The 19,152-nt window shown below is 35.6% G+C and overlaps 1 protein-coding gene across 5 annotated transcripts in view; it reads left to right on the top strand.

Moving 5' to 3' along the window:
• Window positions 1-19,152, top strand: part of SLC25A40 (solute carrier family 25 member 40) — a 206,643-nt gene that overhangs the window by 139,652 nt on the left and 47,839 nt on the right. For all 5 annotated transcript variants that reach the window (XM_037836597.1, XM_037836598.1, XM_037836596.1 and 2 more), the window contains exons 2-5: window positions 12,962-13,030; window positions 13,604-13,724; window positions 14,967-15,026; window positions 16,444-16,550. In XM_037836597.1, the coding sequence (XP_037692525.1) occupies window positions 13,628-13,724; window positions 14,967-15,026; window positions 16,444-16,550 (264 nt within the window). In that variant the 5' untranslated portion in view covers window positions 12,962-13,030; window positions 13,604-13,627. The remainder of the gene's footprint in view (window positions 1-12,961; window positions 13,031-13,603; window positions 13,725-14,966; window positions 15,027-16,443; window positions 16,551-19,152) is intronic.

Genomic DNA, 19,152 nt, shown 5'->3' with positions numbered 1-19,152 from the left:
ACAGAACTACCCACTTTGAGGAGGTCTCATCTGTTTTTTCTTTTGTTGCTTGTGCTTTGGGTGTAAGGTCTAAGAAACCACCACCTAATACTAGATCTTGAAGATGCTTCCCTACATTTTCTAATAAGAGTTTATGGATCTGGCCCTTATATTTAGGTCTTTGATCCATTTTGAGTTAACTTTTATATAGGGTGTGAGATAGGGTTCCTCTTTCATTCCTTTGGATATGGATATCCAGTTCTTACAGTGCCATTTGTTGAAGAGACTGTTCTATCCCAGTTGAGTGGACTTGGAAGCCTTGTCAAAAATTAATTGACCATATATGCGGAGGGTGCATTTCTGAAGTCTCAGTTCGGTTCTATTGATCAATATGTCTATCTTTACGGCTGTTTTGACCAGTGTAGCTTTATAATATGCTTGAAGGTCAGGAAGCAGATTATCTTCCTCCAACTTCATTCTTCTTTTCAAGATGTTTTTGGCTATTTGAAACCCGTTCCCTTCCAAATAAATTTGGTAACTAGCTTTTCCATTTCTGCAAAGTAGGCTCTTGGAATTTTGATTGGGATTGCCTTGAATCTGTAGATCAGTTTGGGAAGAATTGACGTCTTAATGATATTTAGTTTTCTAATATGTGAATCTGGAATATCCTTCCAGTTATTTAGGTCTTTTTTGCTTTCTTTTAGCAATGTTTTGTAGTTTTCTGAATATCGGTCCTTTAAATCCTTGGTTAAATTTATTCCTAGACATTAAATTCTTTCAGTTGCTGTTGCAAATGGATTTTTTTTTCTTGATTTCCTCCTCAGATAACTCATTACTATTGTATAGAAACTACTGAATTTTACATGTTGACGTATCCCACCACTATTCTGAACTTATTAGGTCTAGTGGCTCTGTTGTAGATTTTTTGGGACTTTCTAAATATAGGATCATGTCACAAATAGTGACAGTTTTACTTCTTTCTTTTTTAATTTGTATGTGTTATTTATTTGTTTGTTTATTTATTTATTGAATTATTTATTGCCTATTTGCTCTAGCTAGAACTTCTGGCACAATGTTGAATAACAGTGGTGTTACCAATCTTAGAGGGAATGCTTTCAGTCTCAGTGTTGAGTGTGAGGTTAGCAGTAGGTTTTTCATTTTGCCTTTTATCATGTTGAGGAATTTTCCTTTGATTACTACCTTTTGATGTGTTTTAATCAAGAAATGATGCTAGATTTTGTCAGATGCCTTTTTTACAGTGATTGAGATGATCTTGTGGTTTTTCCCTTTTGATTTGTTAATGTGGTGTATGGTATTGATTTTCTTGTGCTGTACCACCCTTGCATACCTGGAATGAAACCCAGTTGATTATGGGGTATGGTTCTCCTAATGTGCTTTGGATTCGATTTGCAAGTATTTTGTTGAGGATTTTTGCATCTATATTCATTAGAGTAATTGGTGTATAATTTTCTTGTCTTGTATCTCTATCAGGCTTGTATTAATTCATCTTGGAATGATTGGTAGAATTCACCCATGAATCATCTGATTCTGGGCTTTTCTTTGTCAGGAAGGTTTTGATGACTGATTCAAATCTCTTTACTTGTTAATTGATTTGTTGAGCCTTTCTGTTACATCTTATGTCAATGTAAGTTGCTCATGTGTTCCTAGAAACTTGCCCATTTCATCTGTGTTGTCTAATTTGTTGGCATACAATTGTTTATAGAATTTTCTTATGATCTTTTTTATTTCTATGTGGTCAGTGATAATGACCCACCCACCCCCATTTCTGATTTCATTTATTTGCGTTTTCTCCTTTTCTTTCTTGGTCAGTAGCTAAGGATTTGTCAATTTTATTGATCTTCTCAAAGAACCACCTTTTGGTTTTATTGATTCTCTTTATTGTTTTTTTATTCTCTGTTTTGTTCATTTCTACTGTTTGTTACTTATTTCCTTCTGCTTGCTTTGGGATTAGTTTGTTGTTCTTTCTCTAGTTTCTCCTGGTGTTCAGTTAGGTCTTTAAGTTTAGCTTTTTCTTCCTTTTTTTATGTAGACATTTAGGGCCATAAATTTCCGTCTCAGCACTGCCTTTTCTACCATCCCGTAAGTTTTGATAGTTGTGTTATCCTTCACTCATCTCAAGATATTTACTGATTTCCCTTGCAATTTCTTCTTTGACCCACTGAGTGTTTAAGAGTGTGTTGTTTAACCTCCATGTGTTTGTGAATTGTCTAGTTCTCTGCCTGTTATTGATTTCCAGCTTCATTCCATTATGATCAGAGAAAGTGCTATTTACAATTTCAGTCTTGTTAAATTTATTAAGACCTGTTTTGTGTCCCAGCATATGGTGTATCCTGGAGAATGTTCCATGAGTATTTGAGAATATATATCCTGCTGTGTTGTAGCTCAGTGTTCTATATATGTCTGTTAGTTCTAGCTCATTTATCATATTATTTAGGTTCTCTGTTTCTTTATTGATCCTCTGTTTGCATATTATATTCATTGGAGAGAGTGGTGTGTTGAAGTCTTCCACTATTATTGTAGAGCTGTCTGTTACTCCCTTCAGTTTTGCAAGTGTTTGCCTCATGTACTTTGGGATACCTTCATTAGGTGCATAGATGCATAGATACTTATTATTGTTATTTCTTCCTGGTGAATTGCCCTTTTTGTTAATCCATAAGGTCTTTCTTTGTCTCTTGTAACATTTTTGCATTTAAAGTCTATTCTGTCTGATATTACTATAGTTACCCCAGTTTTTTGTTTTTGTTTTTTGCTTTTTTGTTTTGTTTTGTTTGGTTTGCTTTGGTTACTGCTTTCATGGAGTATGTTTTTCCAGCCTTGCACTTTCAAACAGTTGTATGTATAGGTCTAAAATGAGTCTTTTGTAAACAGCATATAGATGGTTCATATTTTTTTTTATCCTTTCTACCAATCTGTATATTTGACTGGGGAATGTAATCCATTAATATTCAGTGTTCTTACTGTAAAGACAGTAGTTACTTCAACCATTTTATCCTTTGGCTTTTGTCATATCTGTTTCTTTTTTTTTATCCATTTAATTACCCTTACAGATAATCTTTATTTCCACACTGTCCTCCAAGCCTCTGTCTCCTTTGCTTTTCGGCCTACAAAACTCTCTTTAGTATTGCTTGTAGGACAGGTTTCTGGTTGACAAACTCGCTCAGCTTCTGTGTATCAGTGACTATTTTAAACTCTCCCTCATTTTGAAGGATAGCTTTGTAAGATAAAGAATTCTTGGCTAGCAATTTCTCTCTCAATGTCTTAAATATATTGTATCGTCTTCTTGCCTCCATAGTTTCTGATAAGAAACTAGCACTTGGAGAACCTAAGATGGTGGCTAGGTGAGACGGCAAAAAAACACCTCCATGAAAAATGCTAGATAAAAACCAGAAAGTGACCCAGTACACTACTTCCAGAGTAGCACCAGCCAGATAAGGTCTGCTAAATCTACAGGGACCATGCTTTTGGTGAAACTGAGAGTCTGCATTCTGAAACGAGTGAGTGAGTCAGCTGAAAGTCCCTCAGTTGCACTGTGGTGTGGGGAAATGGTGGATTGGCGTTTGGAGACGGACTAGTTCTTTAAAAAAACAAGCCCTGGAGCAGCTGCAGATATGATGGGAAGCAGGCTGGGCTAACGCCTTGGTGTCTGGCATGGAGGATACCCCTTCCCACACCCACTGCTGATTGTCTTGGGCCCAGGGGAGCAAAGGGGAGCCAAAAGGAGGAAAAAACGCACAACTTGCAACCATCTTCCTGGTGGGCGGGGGCACTCCTGCCCAGAACTGAACCCACAGCACAGAGCCGTGCAAAGAAACCCAGTGTAACAGGGAGTCTTTCCCGCAGCTCCGTGCACATGCCATAATATCCTCCGTGGACAGCGGCCTTTTATACACCCATGGCTGATTGTCCCAGAGCTGGGAGGGCAGAGCTGTGCGGAAAGGGGGAAGTTAACGCGTCCCACTCAACCATCTTTGAAGCGGGCTGGGAACGCCCCTACACAGTCCGGCGGCCCAGGGCTTCTCTGAGGCCAGTGCGCACTTGTGACATGGCATGGCCCTCCCTCCCTCTGCAGAGGTACTGGAAGAGCACAACGGGGAAGGGGAAACCACTTGGAAAACCCAGGGAACCTACGCCAATACCAAGGACTTTTGGGTCAGTGGCAGAGAACAGCCTTAAATCTCTGGGAACACCTGGGAGGTTTGATTATTAAAGCTGCCCTTCCTCCCTAACTTCTCAGACACACGCCCCTCATTCAGGGCATATAGCACCAACAACACACCCAAATTAAGTGCATCAGTTGGACCCCACAAGAATCAGCTCCCCACACACCACAAAGACAAAGTTGGGGACAACTGACTTGAGGGGAATAGGTTACTCAGGGACGCCATCTGCTGGTTAGTCAGAGAAAGTGTACGCCACCAAGCTGCAATTCTGACAAATTAAAGATCATGTAAAGCAAATGCCAAGAGACCAAAAACAACAGAAAATCTTAAAGCATATGATAAAACCAGACGATATGGAGAACCCAAACCCAAACACCCAAATCAAAAGATCAGAAGACACACAGTACTTGGCGCAATTAATCAAAGAACTAGAGACAGGCAACGAGAGCACGGCACAGGATATAAAGGACATGAAGAAGAGCATGGCACAGGATATAAAAGACATAAAGAAGACCCTAGAATAGCATAAAAAAGATATTGCAAGAGTAAATAAAAAAATAGAAGATCTTATGGAAATTAAAGAAACTGTAGGCCAAATTAAAAAGACTCTGGATACTCATGATGCAAGATTAGAGGAAGTTGAACAACAACTCAGCCTCCTTGAGGACCACAGAACAGAAAATGAAAGAACAAAAGAAAGAATGGGGAAAAAAATTGAAAAAATCGAAATGGATCTCAGGGATATGATAGATAAAATGAAATGTCCAAATTTAAGACTCACTGATGTTCCAGAAGGGGAAGAGAAGGGTAAAGGTCTAGAAAGAGTATTCAAAGAAATTGTTGGGGAAAACTTCCCAAAACTTTTACACAATATAAATACACAAAGCATAAATGCCCAGCAAACTCCATATAGAATAAATCCAAATAAACCCACTCCAAGACATATTCTGATTAGACTGTCAAATACTGAAGAAAAGGAGCAAGTTCTGAAAGCAGCAAGAGAAAAGCAATTCACCACATACAAAGGAAACAACATAAGACTAAGGAGTGACTACTCAGTGGCCACCATGGAGGCGAGAGGCAGTGGCATGACATATTTAAAATTCTGAGAGAGAAAAATTTCCAACCAAGAATACTTTATCCAGCAAAACTCTCCTTCAGATGTGAGGGAGAGCTTAAATTTTTCACAGACAAACAAATGCTGAGAGATTTTGCTAATAAGAGACCTGCCCTACTTGAGATGCTAAAGGGAGCCCTACTGACAGAGAAACAAAGGAGAGAGAGATATAGAGAATTTTAACAGACATATATAGACTATTACATCCCAGGTCACCGGGACACACATTCTTCTCTAGTGATCACAGATCTTTCTCCAGAATGGACTGTATGCTGGGACATAAAAACAAGCTTCAGTAAAATGAAAAAAAAAAGAAATGAATTTATTCAAAGCACATTCTCTGACCACAATGGAATACAAATAGAAGTCAATAACCATCAGAGACTTGGAGAATTCACAAACACCTGAAGGATAAAAATGAGGGGGAGATGAAAACATTACCAGATAATCAAAAGCTGAGGGACTTCATCACCAGTAATCAGTCCTATAAGAAATGCTAAAGGGAGTTGAGCAGGCTGAAAGGAAGGGACACTAAACAATTGACTGAAACCACATGAAGAAATAAAGATTCCCAGTAAAGATCACATAGTAAATACCAATAGTACCGTATTTTTGACTTATAACTCCACTATTTACTTCCCACAGGATCTAAAATACATAAACTGTAATGATAAATCACTGGTTTGGGACTCAATGTAAAATATGTAATTTTTGACAAGAACTACTTAAAGATGGGGGAATGATGGAGTGTAGGAACATAGTTTATGTGTCATATTGAAGTTAAGTTGGTATCAAAGAAAAAACAAGATTGTTATAGATTTAAGATGTTAAATTTAAGCCCCACGGTAAACACAAAGAAAGTATCAGAGAATATGACCATAGAGTTTAAAAGTAGAGTAGGGGTTCCGAGAAGTGGGGGAAGGGGCAATGGGGAGTTAAGAAATGAGAGTAGGGTTTCTGTTTGGGGTGAAGGGAAACTTTCAGAAATGGATGGTGGGAAGGTGATAGCATTGCAACATTCGGATTAATCTCACTAATGGAATGCTAGGGAGGAGGTAGAATGGAAAGATTTAGGCTATATATATGTTTCCACAATTGAAAAAAAAAAAAAGTCTAAATAGATGACAATTAAATGCTAAGGATGATCCTGGATGGAATCTGAGGATTGAGGAGAGGAGGCTCAAAGGGACACAGATGGGACACAAGGGGAAAAAAAAAATACAGAATGTAAGCTTAGTATCAATCAGTGTTGAATGTCTTGAACTTCTTAGCTGTGCTTAATGAGATTGCATAAAAGAATGTTCTTGTCTGTGGGAAAGGTATATGTGAATTATATTGTTTGTTCAAAGATATGTGCAGCTGGCTCTCGTATGTTCAGAGGACAGAGCAGTAGATGATGGATGATAGATAGGGAGGGAGGGAGAGAGGAAGGGAAAGAAAGAAATGGTGTTGTGACAGGATGTTAAAGGTGGTGGATTGGGGTATCGGGGGAGGGGGGTCGGGGTATGATGGAGTTCTATGTATGGGGTTTGTACTGTTTTTGCAACTATTCCTGTAAGATTGAATTTATTTCAAAATAAAATTTATTAAATTAAAAAAAAAAGAAATTAGCACTTAGTCTTATTTGGCTTCCCTTGTATGTGGTGAATTGCTTTTCTCTTGGTGCTTTCAGAATTCTCTTTCTGTCTTTGACATTTGACAGTCTATATAGTATATGTCTTGTACTGAGTCTATTTGGATTTATTCTGTCTGGAGTATTTGTGTTTTTTGTAAGGGTTGGGAAATTTGGGGCCATTGTTTCTTCAAATATTCTTTTTGGCCCTTTTTTTTTTTTTTCAAATTGAGATATATTCACATACTATGCAGCCATACAAAGCGGACATTCAGCTGTTCACAGTGCCGTTATATAGTTGTACATTCATCACCAAAATTAATTTTTGAACATTTTCATTACCACACACACTTAACATAATAAGAATAAAAATTAAAGTGAAAAAGAACAATTAAATTAAAAACGAACACTGGGTGCCTTGTTTTTTTTTTTTTTTTTTTTTTTTTGCCCCCATTTTTCTACTCATCCATCCATACACTGGACAAAGGGGAGTGTGGTCCACATGGCTCTCCCAATCACACTGTCACCCCTCATAAGCTACATTTTTACACAGTCGACTTTAAGATTCATGGGTTCTGGGTTGTAGCTTTACAGTTTCAGGTATTTATTGCTAGATATTCCAATACATTAGAACCTAAAAAGGGTTGTCTATATTGTATGTAGGAGTGCCCCCAAGAGTGACCTCTTGGCTCCTTTTGGAATCTCTCTGCCACTGAAGCTTATTTCATTTCCTTTCACATTCCCCTTTTGGTCAAGAAGATGTTTTCCATCCCATGATGCCCAGTCTAGATTCCTCCCCAGGAGTTATATTCCATGTTGCCAGGGAGATTCACTCCCCTGGGTGTCAGGTCCCATGTGGGGGGAGGGCAGTGATTTCACCTACCAAGTTGGCTTAGCTAGAGAGAGAGGGCCACATTTGAGCAACAAAGAGGCATTCGCGAGGAGGCTCTTAGGCACAATTATAGGCAGGCCTAGCATCTCCTTTGCAGCAACTGTCTTGCCAAGGGCAAGATCCGTGGTAGAGGGTTCAGCCCATCAAACCACCAGTCCCCTATGTCTTTGAGCACATCAGCAACCACTGAGGTGGGAAATCCCAACACCCCTGTATTCTCTACCAGCTCCTCAAGGGGACTTGGCATATTTTTTTCCACTGTTCTTTTTTTTCTTTTAAATTAACTCTTTTTTTAAATTAACTATATCAAAAAAAGAAAACATACAATAAGAAAACATTTCAAACAAAGCATAATAAGGGAGTAAGAAAAAGACAACTAACCTAAAATAATTACTTTACTACCAACATGTTCCTACTGTACCCCAAGAAAATAACCTGATATAGCAACATTTCTGTGAACTTGTTCCTACCATACCCACCAGAAATTAACAAACCATAGTCATTCTGGGCTTTCCCAGAATGTTAAATTTACCCACGATAGCTTATCTGTTCTTATTGGGTTATCATTCCCCCTTCATTAATTGCTCTCTATCGCTAGTTCCCCTACATTCTACATTATAAACCATTTGTTTTACATTTTTCAATGTTCACATTAGTGGTAGCATGTAATATTTCTCTTTTTGTGTCTGGCTTATTTCGCTCAGCATTATGTCTTCAGGGTTCATCCATGTTGTCATATGTTTCATGACATCGTTCCTTCTTACTGTCACGTAGTATTCCATTGTGTGTATATACCACATTTTATTTATCCACTCATGTTGATAGACATTTGGGTTGTTTCCATCTATTGGCAATTGTGAATAATGGTGCTGTGAACGTTGGCATGGAGATATCTGTTCGTGTCACTGCTTTCAGATCTTCCGGGTATAGATCGACAAGTGCAATTGCTGAATCAAAGGGTAACTCTGTGTCTAGTTTTCTAAGGAACTGCCAGACTGACTTCCAGAGTGGCTGAACCATTATACAGTCCCACCAACAATGAATAAGAGTTCCAATTTCTCCACATCCTTTCCAGCATTTGTAGTTTCCTGTTTGTTTAATGGCAGCCATTCTAATTGGTGTGAGATGGTATCTCATTGTGGTCTTAATTTGCATATCTCTAATAGCTAGTGAAGCGGAACATTTTTTTCATGTCTTCCTTGGCCATTTGTATTTCCTCTTCAGAGAACTGTCTTTTCACATCTTTTGCCCATTTTATAATTGGGCGGTCTGTATTATTGTCATTGAGGTGTAGGATTTCTTTATATATGCAAGATAACAGTCTTTTATCAGATACATGGTTTCCAAAAGTTTTTTCCCATTGAGTTGGCTGCCTCTTCACTGTTTTGACAAATTCCTTTGAGGTACAGAAACTTCTAAGCTTGAGAAGCTCCTGTTATCTATTTTTTCTTTTGTAGCTTGTGCTTTGGGTGTAAGGTCTAGGAAGTCGCCTAATACAAGGCCTAATACAAGACTTAATACAAGGTCTTGAAGATGTTTCCCTTCTAGGAGTTCTATGGTACTGTCTTTTATATTGAGCTCTTTGATCCACTTTAATTTTTGTGTGGGGTGTGAGGTAGGGGTCCTCTTTCATTCTTTTGGATATGAATATACAACTCTCCCAGCCACATTTGTTGAAAAGACCATTATGTCCCAGTTCATTGGTTTTGGGGGCCTTATCAAAGATCAGTTGGCCATAGATCTGGGGTTCTATCTCTGAATTCTCGATTCGATTCCGTTCATCAATATGTCTATCTTTGGCCCTTTTTTCTACTCTTCTTCTGGGACACTCATGATTCATATGTTTGTTTGCTTTGAGTTATCCATCATTTCCCTGAGACCCTGCTTAAATTTTTCCGTTCTTTTCTCCATCTGTTCTTTTGTCTGTTTGAATTGTATTCTCTGTTTTCTAGCCCACTGATTCTTTCTTCTTCCTATTCAAATCTGCTGTTGTCTATCTCTAGTGTAGTTTTTATTCCTTCTATTGTGTCTTTCATTTCCATACGATCTGTTATTTCTCTTTTTAATGCTTTTATGTTCTTTATTATCACCCATTGTCTTAATATCCTTTTCTTCTTTCTTGAATTGACTTAGAAGATTTGTTTGTTGTCTTTAATTAGTTGTTCCAAATTCTGTGTCTCCTCTGATTTTTTAATTTGTTCCTTTGACTGGGCCATATCTTATCTTCCCATCTTTTAATATGCTTTATGAGTTTTTGCTTATATCTGGGCATGTGATTGTCTTCATGGGTTTATTCTGAAGGTCTGTTTTTCTCATCTAGGATTTTAATATTGATTGGGTTTTTATTAAGGCTTTTCTTTGATAGTTGGTTCATCAGTATTTCCCAGCCATAACAGAGCCAGTTGCCAGACTGGGGGTATAGACCAGATCCAAAGGACCCTGAGAATGGGTTAGGAAAGATTCCAAAAGGCCCTTTTTTTTTAACCTTTCATATCACCAGCCTGCGCTTTCTGGCCTGCCCAGCAGGTGGTGCTCTTCAGCTACCTATTCCCCTGAGCTCTAGGAAGACAGACTGTTATAACTCTTTGCCAGTACTGACATGGACAAAATAATGGTTCCCAGCAGCTTTTTACCGTGACAGGCTGAAATTGTGGAATCCATGTTCTAATTTCACTGGCCAATATGTGGCTCAGTAGTGGACTGTATCCTCCTCTGTACTTCAGTCAGATGTCTTCTGTGGCTGTCCCAGTTTGCAGCTGCCCCCCAGGCAAGTATTGAGCTGCCCGCTATTGCTTCCCTCAGGGGTGGAGGATGGGTACCAGGCTGACCACAGTTTCTCAGTCTCTTCATTCCGCTCTTCCTTGGATGTTGTACTGAATTTCCCTGGTGTCCAGAAGGATTCCAGTTGATTCACACAGTTTCTGCCTGGCTTCTCCCTGCTTTTGGGAGACAAGTAGGTTCTGTGCTCCCTCTCTGTTCCCCCATTTTGGAAGCTCTCATTTCACTTTTAATTTGAATTTTCCTGGTTGCTAATGATGAGCATCTTTTCATGTTTTTATTGTCCATTTGTATAGCTTCTCTGAAGAAATAGCTATTCAAGTCCTTTGCCTGTTTTTTAACTGGGTAATTTGTCTTTTTGTTGTTGAGTTGTTGTCGTTTTTTGTATATTCTGGAAAAGAAGTCCCTATCCAACATATGGTTTAAACTGTTTTCTCCCATTTGTAGTTTTCTTTTCACTTTCTTAATAATTTTCTTTGATGCATGAAAGTTTTTAATTTTGATGAGCTCATATATTTATCTGTTGCTTCTTTTGTTGCTTGTACTTTTGTTCTGTTATCTAAGAATCTATTGCCAAATCCCAGGTCATGAAGATTTGCCCCATCTTCTAAGAGTTCTGTAGTTTTAGCTATCATATTTAGGGCCCTGGTCAGTTTGTGTTGCTATTTGAATATAGTATGAAGTATAGGTCTAACGTCATTCTTCTGCATGTGGACATCCAGTTTTCCCAACACCACATGTTGAAGAGACTATTTTTTGCACACTGCATGCACTTAGCACCCTTATAAAAAGCATTAGTGTACATCATATCAGTCTATTTCTGGATTTCTGTTCCACTGATCTATTTTTTATCTTTGTGCTAACACCACACTGTTTTGATTACTGTTGCTTTGTAATACAGTTTGAAATCGTGAAGTGTGAGTTCTCCAACCCTGTTCTTTGTCAAGATTGATTTGGTTGTTCAGGTCCCATTTGAGTTCCATATAAACTTGAGGATTGTTTTTTCCATTCCTGCAAAAAAGAGCATTTGTTTATGGGAGGTGGTATGTTTTCATAAAAACCATTTTACGTCCTTAGGATTCAGAATATTCAAAGGGATTTTAATGTTAAAGTGGTCTCAAGTAGACTTTGCTTTCTGAAGAAGGGACAATCACTAACACTTATAAGAATGGTAAGATGGAAAAAAGAAATATATGTATATTCATAGGACTGTAATAAACTTAGAACAGTGGAGAAAACATTATGAATTCTAGACATTCCACTAATATTATCACGTCCCAGCTTTTCTCCACCTCACTCAAATCTCTGGTTATGTCATCCATTTTTTTCAATATTGTTCTTTGGCTAAACTGAAAAGTAGATTGATTTTTCAGATCTTGTTATAATTAAATACATGTTATGATTTTAGGGGACTTCAGTATAATGTATTTCTCCTAAAACACTTAGTAACATGTATGTTATTAAATAATTAAAAGTCAAAAAACCTTAATTCTTTATTTTAAAAAGTTAAATTTAAATATCTGACTTTCCCCTTATATATTCTAAATAATCTGTTAGATTTAACAAATTATTAACACTTTTGTATGTTTGCTTTATTTTTCCTGAGGTATTTTGAAGTATTTTATAGCTATCATAACATTTCTGCCCTTAGTATTTCAGTATGATTCTTTTTCTTTCACATGACACTTTCTCCACAACCACAATAGCATTATATAAACAAACAAAACAGTAATTTTTAAATATTATTAATAACCAACTTATATCCAGATTTCTCCTATTACCTTCAGACTGAATTTTTAAACTTGGTTTGTTTTAACCAAGATGTATTTGGTTGTTGACTCTCTTAAGATTTCTTCAATCAAAAACAATTCCCTGGCACTTGTTTCTCTACCTTCCTTTAACTTGCTGAAGAAACCTTGACAATAGGCCTGTGATACATTCTGCTTTTGACTTATTGCCTCTTTATGGGTATCCTTTACCTTGTTCCTCCAATCTCTGAATTTCTTGTAAACTAGAAGTTAAAAGCCTTGTTTAAATTCAGGTCAAAAATTTTTTTTCTCCTCAAAATACTTCCTTTATTTTGTATTACAAAATCTAGTTGTTCCACTATGCATGATGCTAAGATTGATCAGTTTGTTCAGGTTCTAGAGTTTTGTGGTAATTTTGTTGTTTTAAGCAGAGTAAATGAAATGGCCTAAAATGATGTTTTTGTGAAAATGTTTTCATAACTCTGATGTTAGAATTTGTGTAAAACTCTTTGTTACCCTCAAAGCACTTAATCAGAAGTGCTTAAATATTTGTTGGTTTGTGTTTTAAAGATTTTTATATACTTCTTTCCTTTAGGCTTGTTATCCTTTCCCTGTATCAACAGATAAGGCAAGTATTTTCTTTTTTTATTACAGGCTTTCAGATACTGATGTTACAAACAATAAAATATTGGAGCATCGAGTTGAGGAAAAGACTTAAACCAGGTTGGTAAATAATAAAAATCCAAAGAAATAATAATAGTACCATTTATTGTTATGAAGGACATTACTGGGATAATTGACAAAATTGAATATGGACAGTAAATTAGTGTATCGGTGGTAAATATCCTGAATTTGGTAAATGTACTGTGATAATATAAGAGAACATCCTGAAGTATGTAGGGGTATAAGGTCAGGATGTAGGCAGCTTACTTTCAAATGGCTCAGAGAAAATAAATGTTAAATATATGTATATACACACACAGATATAAAATATATATGTATATATGTGTATGTATATATATTTATAAAATGTCAACTGAAAAATAAATTGAGCTACAAGGCAACAAAGGTGCTTATTTGGGGTCCTAGAATTGCAATTCAGGGAGCACAGATTCAGGTAGCAATCCAACTTGTGTCTTTACATATAGAACTTAATGTATTTTTTTTTTGATAGTGGTAAAAAACATGTGCTTTGATATTAATACTGATTATTATTTTTACAGTTCAATTTTTAGCAGTCCATTTGGAAGGCATTTTACATTAAACTTTTATTTTACATTTTGCTTTGTTTAACAGGTTTTTCTTCAGTTAGTTAAAAACATGGATCCTAAGGCAGTGGGACCAGAGACAATCCAAGTGACACCTCTTCAACAAATGCTTGCCTCTTGTACTGGAGCTATATTGACTTCGCTAATGGGTAAGATAATGTTACTGGTATAGATTATGTAACTTTGAGTGTATCAATGCTTACATTTAATTTTTGCCATCTAGGGCATAGTAATAGTATTTCCTTCCTTCATCAGCATGATAACATGAATTGAACCCTGGATGAGTCAAGAGACTTGAATTTTAGTACTAGCTTTACCATTCTCAGAAGCCCTGCTATATCTGAACTTCATTTTTCCATCTGTAAAATTAGAAGGTTAGGTTAGGGATTCTTTGAGGTCCCTATTTATCAACATTAAAATTTTGTAATTCTTTTATCTTTTTCTTTACTTGGAGGGGATAAAGATGGAATAAAATATTAGCATGTGAATAATACAGAATAAGTGCAATCCACAGTAGCAACAAATGCAGATTATGTTTTATTTTGCTTGCATGTGCAGTGAATTTCTTAAATTTCTCTGACTTTACTTTTTCAGTTTTTTATAAAACACAACCAAATGGCATAGATGAAAGTGCAGCTTTTTAATAATTTTAAGTTGGCTAGTTTATTTAAATAAGAGAACAGATTATTAGAGCAAAAATAAACTAATTCTTTTATAATGTAGTATTATCAGCTCAGAAATTTAGGGTTTTAAAGGCCTTTAGAAATCATCTAATATGATTTATTCATTCTGACATGAGGAAAAACCTTCTCAGAACCACTATTTGGCATTATTTCTGCTTCACTAAAATATAGCATGCTAATTAAAACCATTCTGCTTTGCCATGTTGTTCTCACATGGTATAACACAACCTATTGGCAAAGATAACTTATGGCTAACTTAGTAAAATTTGAGTTAACTATAGCTGTTTTTTTTGATACTGGTGAATTTAACAGATTAGGAAGATTAATATTATTTGATTATTGATTTTTTTTGTAATTCACATTTATTCTCAAATATTTAAGTAGACTTTTGGAGTATTTATTCCTTACTTTAGAGAACATATTTCCCATAAATACTAGTTTTTCATTTTAAGGCTAATGGAATTATTGTAGAAATGTTAAAAATGACAGATTAATAATTGTGAGAGAAGTAATTCCATTGTCTTGCTTCTCATTGATTTTTGTTAAACAAAATTCAAGGGCAAAATTTTAGAATGTTACCTTCAAGACCACTTTAAGGTAATCTTATCCATGAGGAAAGGTATGGTTTGATATATTTTGTGTTCTTTGTAAAAACTTCTATAAAATTTAAAGCATCACTTGTTAATTGAAATTTATGTGTTTTAATAGTGACTCCCTTGGATGTTGTTAAAATTCGACTCCAGGCTCAAAACAATCCATTTCCTAAAGGTAGGTATGTTAGTTATCTTGAAAATGTTATGTTAGATTTTAAATGTTATTGCATTAATTTTTTGGAATAATACTCTCTTATTGCTAACTTTTAAAAATTGATGCCCTTTATCCTCATGAAGAAACATTTTTTTCATCACTTAGTTACACGTGATAAAGTCTAGGCAGAAAACAAATACATGTGTAACCATATATGTATTCTATGGACCTACTGATAAAGGACATATGAACAGTACAGCGAAAAATGAAAACAAGGGATGATTATTTATTTGGATATATGCTTCACAGGTAAGGACAGAATTATACTTGCCGGAGATCTTAGAATCTAGCTTCCTTCTCAGTCCATGAGCCATGGCCATCCTAGAACATTCATGATAGTTATCCAAATGTTGCTTGAATGCAGTAATTGGAAATTTCTTACTTTTCAGGCAATTTGGTTAATTGCTGGACAGTAATTTATGTTGAATTTGAGAAGAGTAGTTCTATAATTTCATTAGTTGGGCAAAAATAGCAGCTACTTGATGAGTCTTTTGAAGTTTTACAAAGGTAATGGTATTTAAAAAGTTGCTTAAACAACAGAAGACAGACTGAACTATGAGAAACTTGGCTCATATAAATGTAACTGTTGAACGCAGAGCAGTGAAATGGAATGAATAGCAGGCATGTTTCAGGTGAATGAAAGGATAGATGAATTGTATGAAAAGACTAAAAATTACCATAGTTCCCTATACCTTAAGGAAAGCTTTAAAAAAACAGAAGGGGGTACTTAGACCTATGTATTATGAAATTCATTCAGTCATATTCGTCAAACAGAGAAGATAACTTTGGCAGCAGGAATGAGTCCAGTAAAGGAAAGGAGTTGAGGTTAGGGAAAATTGTAGTAAATTAGGTAGGAGATGACATATGGCTTGACTGAGCTGTACAAATATAGAGAAAAGGACAATGCATAGCATTATTTCTATTGATTGAGAAGAATATTTCTTTTCCATAATCTTATTTTGGTCTGAATTTCTGTTGCATACCACATAATTTTCTTCTGGTCAAATAGAAAAGACATGTACCCATATTCTCTTTTCAGAGCAGGCTTTTCTCCTTTATCTTCCCTCTCTGTTTCCTCCTATAACTGAAAAGGAATTATTTCTCTGTACATTTGTTTACTATACTTCTGAAAGTATAAAACCCACTGATTTACTCAATTACTTTACCCAACTGTAAATTTAGAACCTGGAGCTATTGTCATTAAGCAAATCAAATTATTAATTAGGTATGTTTCATCCTCAAAGGAAGAGAGAGTTATTTTTCTTTTCACAGTTATTTCTCTTTTCATAATTTTCTGATCCCCTCATACATTTCTCTTTGTTCACCTGTAAAAGTAATACAATTTTGTGACATTGACTATTGGAATCTTCTTTGTCAGGAAAATGTTTTGTGTATAGTAATGGACTCATGGATCATCTGTGTATCTGTGAAGACGGAGGCAACAAAGCATGGTATAAGAAGCCAGGACGTTTCCAGGGAACGCTGGTAAAGAGATTATATTGTTTAGAACCACAGTATGTTTTCTGTTATGTTTAATCTTATGTATGAAAGATTTTCCAGTTGCAGGTAAGTAAAAGTTCATCATATAGTTAGTGCACTTATATACCACTTAAATGGTAGATATCAAAGCAGGGAAAAGGAAGTATTTCTTTGCTTTTAACTCTTTGTTAATTTTATTTTCATTGATTCATGCTTTTTATGTAGAAAGAATATTTGAATTACCCCTTCCATCAAGTGGGAAGGGATAATGAAGTTATCTAATCCATATCTATCAGTTAACAAATGAGAAACTTAAACCCAAAAGAGATTAATGATTTGTCCCAGATTCCTTAGCAAGTAAGTAAAGCATAGAAAGATCTTAAAAGTTGTGTAGAAGAATTAATTCCCTTGCAGTATATAAACATTTCTGAGACGTGAAAATACATTCTCTCTTTAATGCTTTTGGGATTGATATATCATCAGTAATAAAGTTGGGAAAAGCATCCATTTTGAAATGCAAGTCCATGCTTTTTTTTTAAATGGAACTTTTAAATAAATTTTGAGATATTTGTAGATCACTTAGACTTGTAAGAAAAAATACAGACCGATCCCATGTACCCTTTACCCAGTTTCCCCCAGTGGTAACATCTTGCAAAACTATAGAACAAGATGACAACCAGAATATTGACATCGATGCAGTCAAGATACAGGTCAATTCCATCACCACAAAGCTCCAGCCCACTCCTTAACACCTCTGGCAACCACTAATCATTTCTTTATTTATGTAATTTTGTTATTTCAAGAATGTTATTTAAATAGAATAACATAAGTAACCTTTTGGGATTGGCTTTGTCACTCAGCATAATTCTCTGGAGAGTCATCCAGGTTGTTGGATATTAATAGTGTTATTTATTTCTGAGTGGTATTTCATGGTATGGGTATACCACAGTTCAACAGTTCATTTGTTAAAGAACATCTGGGTTCCAGGTTTTGACTATTACAAATAAAGCTGCTATAAACATTCATTTCCAGGTTTTTGTGTGATCTTCAATCTTCATTTCTCTAAGATAAATGCTTAGGAGTGCAGTTGCTAGATTGTATGGTAGTTGCACATTTACTTTTTAAGAAATTGACAGATCGTTTTCCAGACTGGCTGTACCATTTTACAATCCCATCATCAAGATATGCATGTTTCAGTTTCTCTGCATCCTGACCACCATTTGGTATTGTCACTATTTTTATTGTAGAGATCCTGAAAGGTGTGTGATGATACCTCATTGGAGTTATTAATTTGCATTTCCCTAGTGGCTAATGATGTTGAACATCTTTTCATCTGGTTATTTGCCATCATATCCGCTTTGGTGAAATGGCTCTTCGTATCTTTTGCACATTTTCTAATTGAATTTTTTGTATTTTTTTTTTCAGTTAAGTTGTGACAGTTCTTCATATATCCCAAATACTAAGTATTTGTTTTATATGTGGTTTGCAAATATTTTCTCCCACTCTGTAATGTGTCTTCATTCTCTTAAACAGTGTCTTTCCCAGAGTAAAAGTGTTGAATTTTGATGAAATCGATTATCAATTTTTCTTTTATGGATTGTGCTTTCAGTGACAGGTCTAAGAACTTTTTGCAAAACCCGAATCCTGATTTTTTCCATTTTTCCTAAAAAATTTATTGTTTATAAGTTGTATAGTGTGTCTATTGCTAGGTTCTCTGTTTCTCTCCATTGATCAATCTGTCCCTTCACCAGTGTCACAATCTCGATTACTTGAAAGCAGGTAGACCGAGTCCTCTCACATCATTCTTTTTCAAATTTATTTTTCTTCCATAAATATTTTAGAATACTCTTTTTCTTTAGATTTGTCTTTGTCTTAAATTTACAAAAATTCTTGCTGGGATTTTGATAGGAGTTGCATAAAACCTGTATATCAGTTTGGGGTTAATTGACGTCTTTACTATGTTGAGTCTTCCGATCTGTTGAAAAGGATGTGTCTCCATTTATTTAGATTTTTTATTTCTGTCACAAGCATCATGTAGTTTTCAGCATACTGGTCTTGTACGTTTTGTTAGATTTCGCTTTCACTGTTTTGAGTGATTATAAATGGCATTGTATTTTTAATTTTGATGTCATGTGTTCATTGCTACTATATAGAAATACAGTTTATGTTGGCATATTTATCTTGTATCTTGTGATCTTGTACTTTCTTATTCTGGGAGGTTTTTTGGTAGATTCTTGGGATTTTCTACATGTACAATCATATTGTCTGTAAATATGGACAGTTTTATTTTTTCCTCTCTGATCTGCACTATATCCTTTTCACACCTTGTTGTACTGGCTAGAACTCCCAGCACTATGTTGTGTAAACGTGGCAGTAACATCCTTGCATATTTCCTCATCTTAGGGGGAAAGCATTCAGTCATTCACCATTAGGTGTAATGTTAGTTGTAGGTTTTATAGATTCTTCTTTCAAGATGAGTAAGTCCCCCTATATTCTTATTTTTCTGAATATTTCTGAAATCCTGTTTTGTATCATAAGTGGTTCTTAAATTTTGTCAGGTGCTTCTTTTATACCTTAATGGATATATATTTTCTTTTCATTAGCCTGA

The sequence above is a fragment of the Choloepus didactylus genome, chromosome 5 (assembly GCF_015220235.1).
Source record: "Choloepus didactylus isolate mChoDid1 chromosome 5, mChoDid1.pri, whole genome shotgun sequence".
Lineage (NCBI taxonomy): Eukaryota > Metazoa > Chordata > Mammalia > Pilosa > Megalonychidae > Choloepus > Choloepus didactylus.
This window is presented reverse-complemented; position numbering and strand designations above follow the sequence as displayed.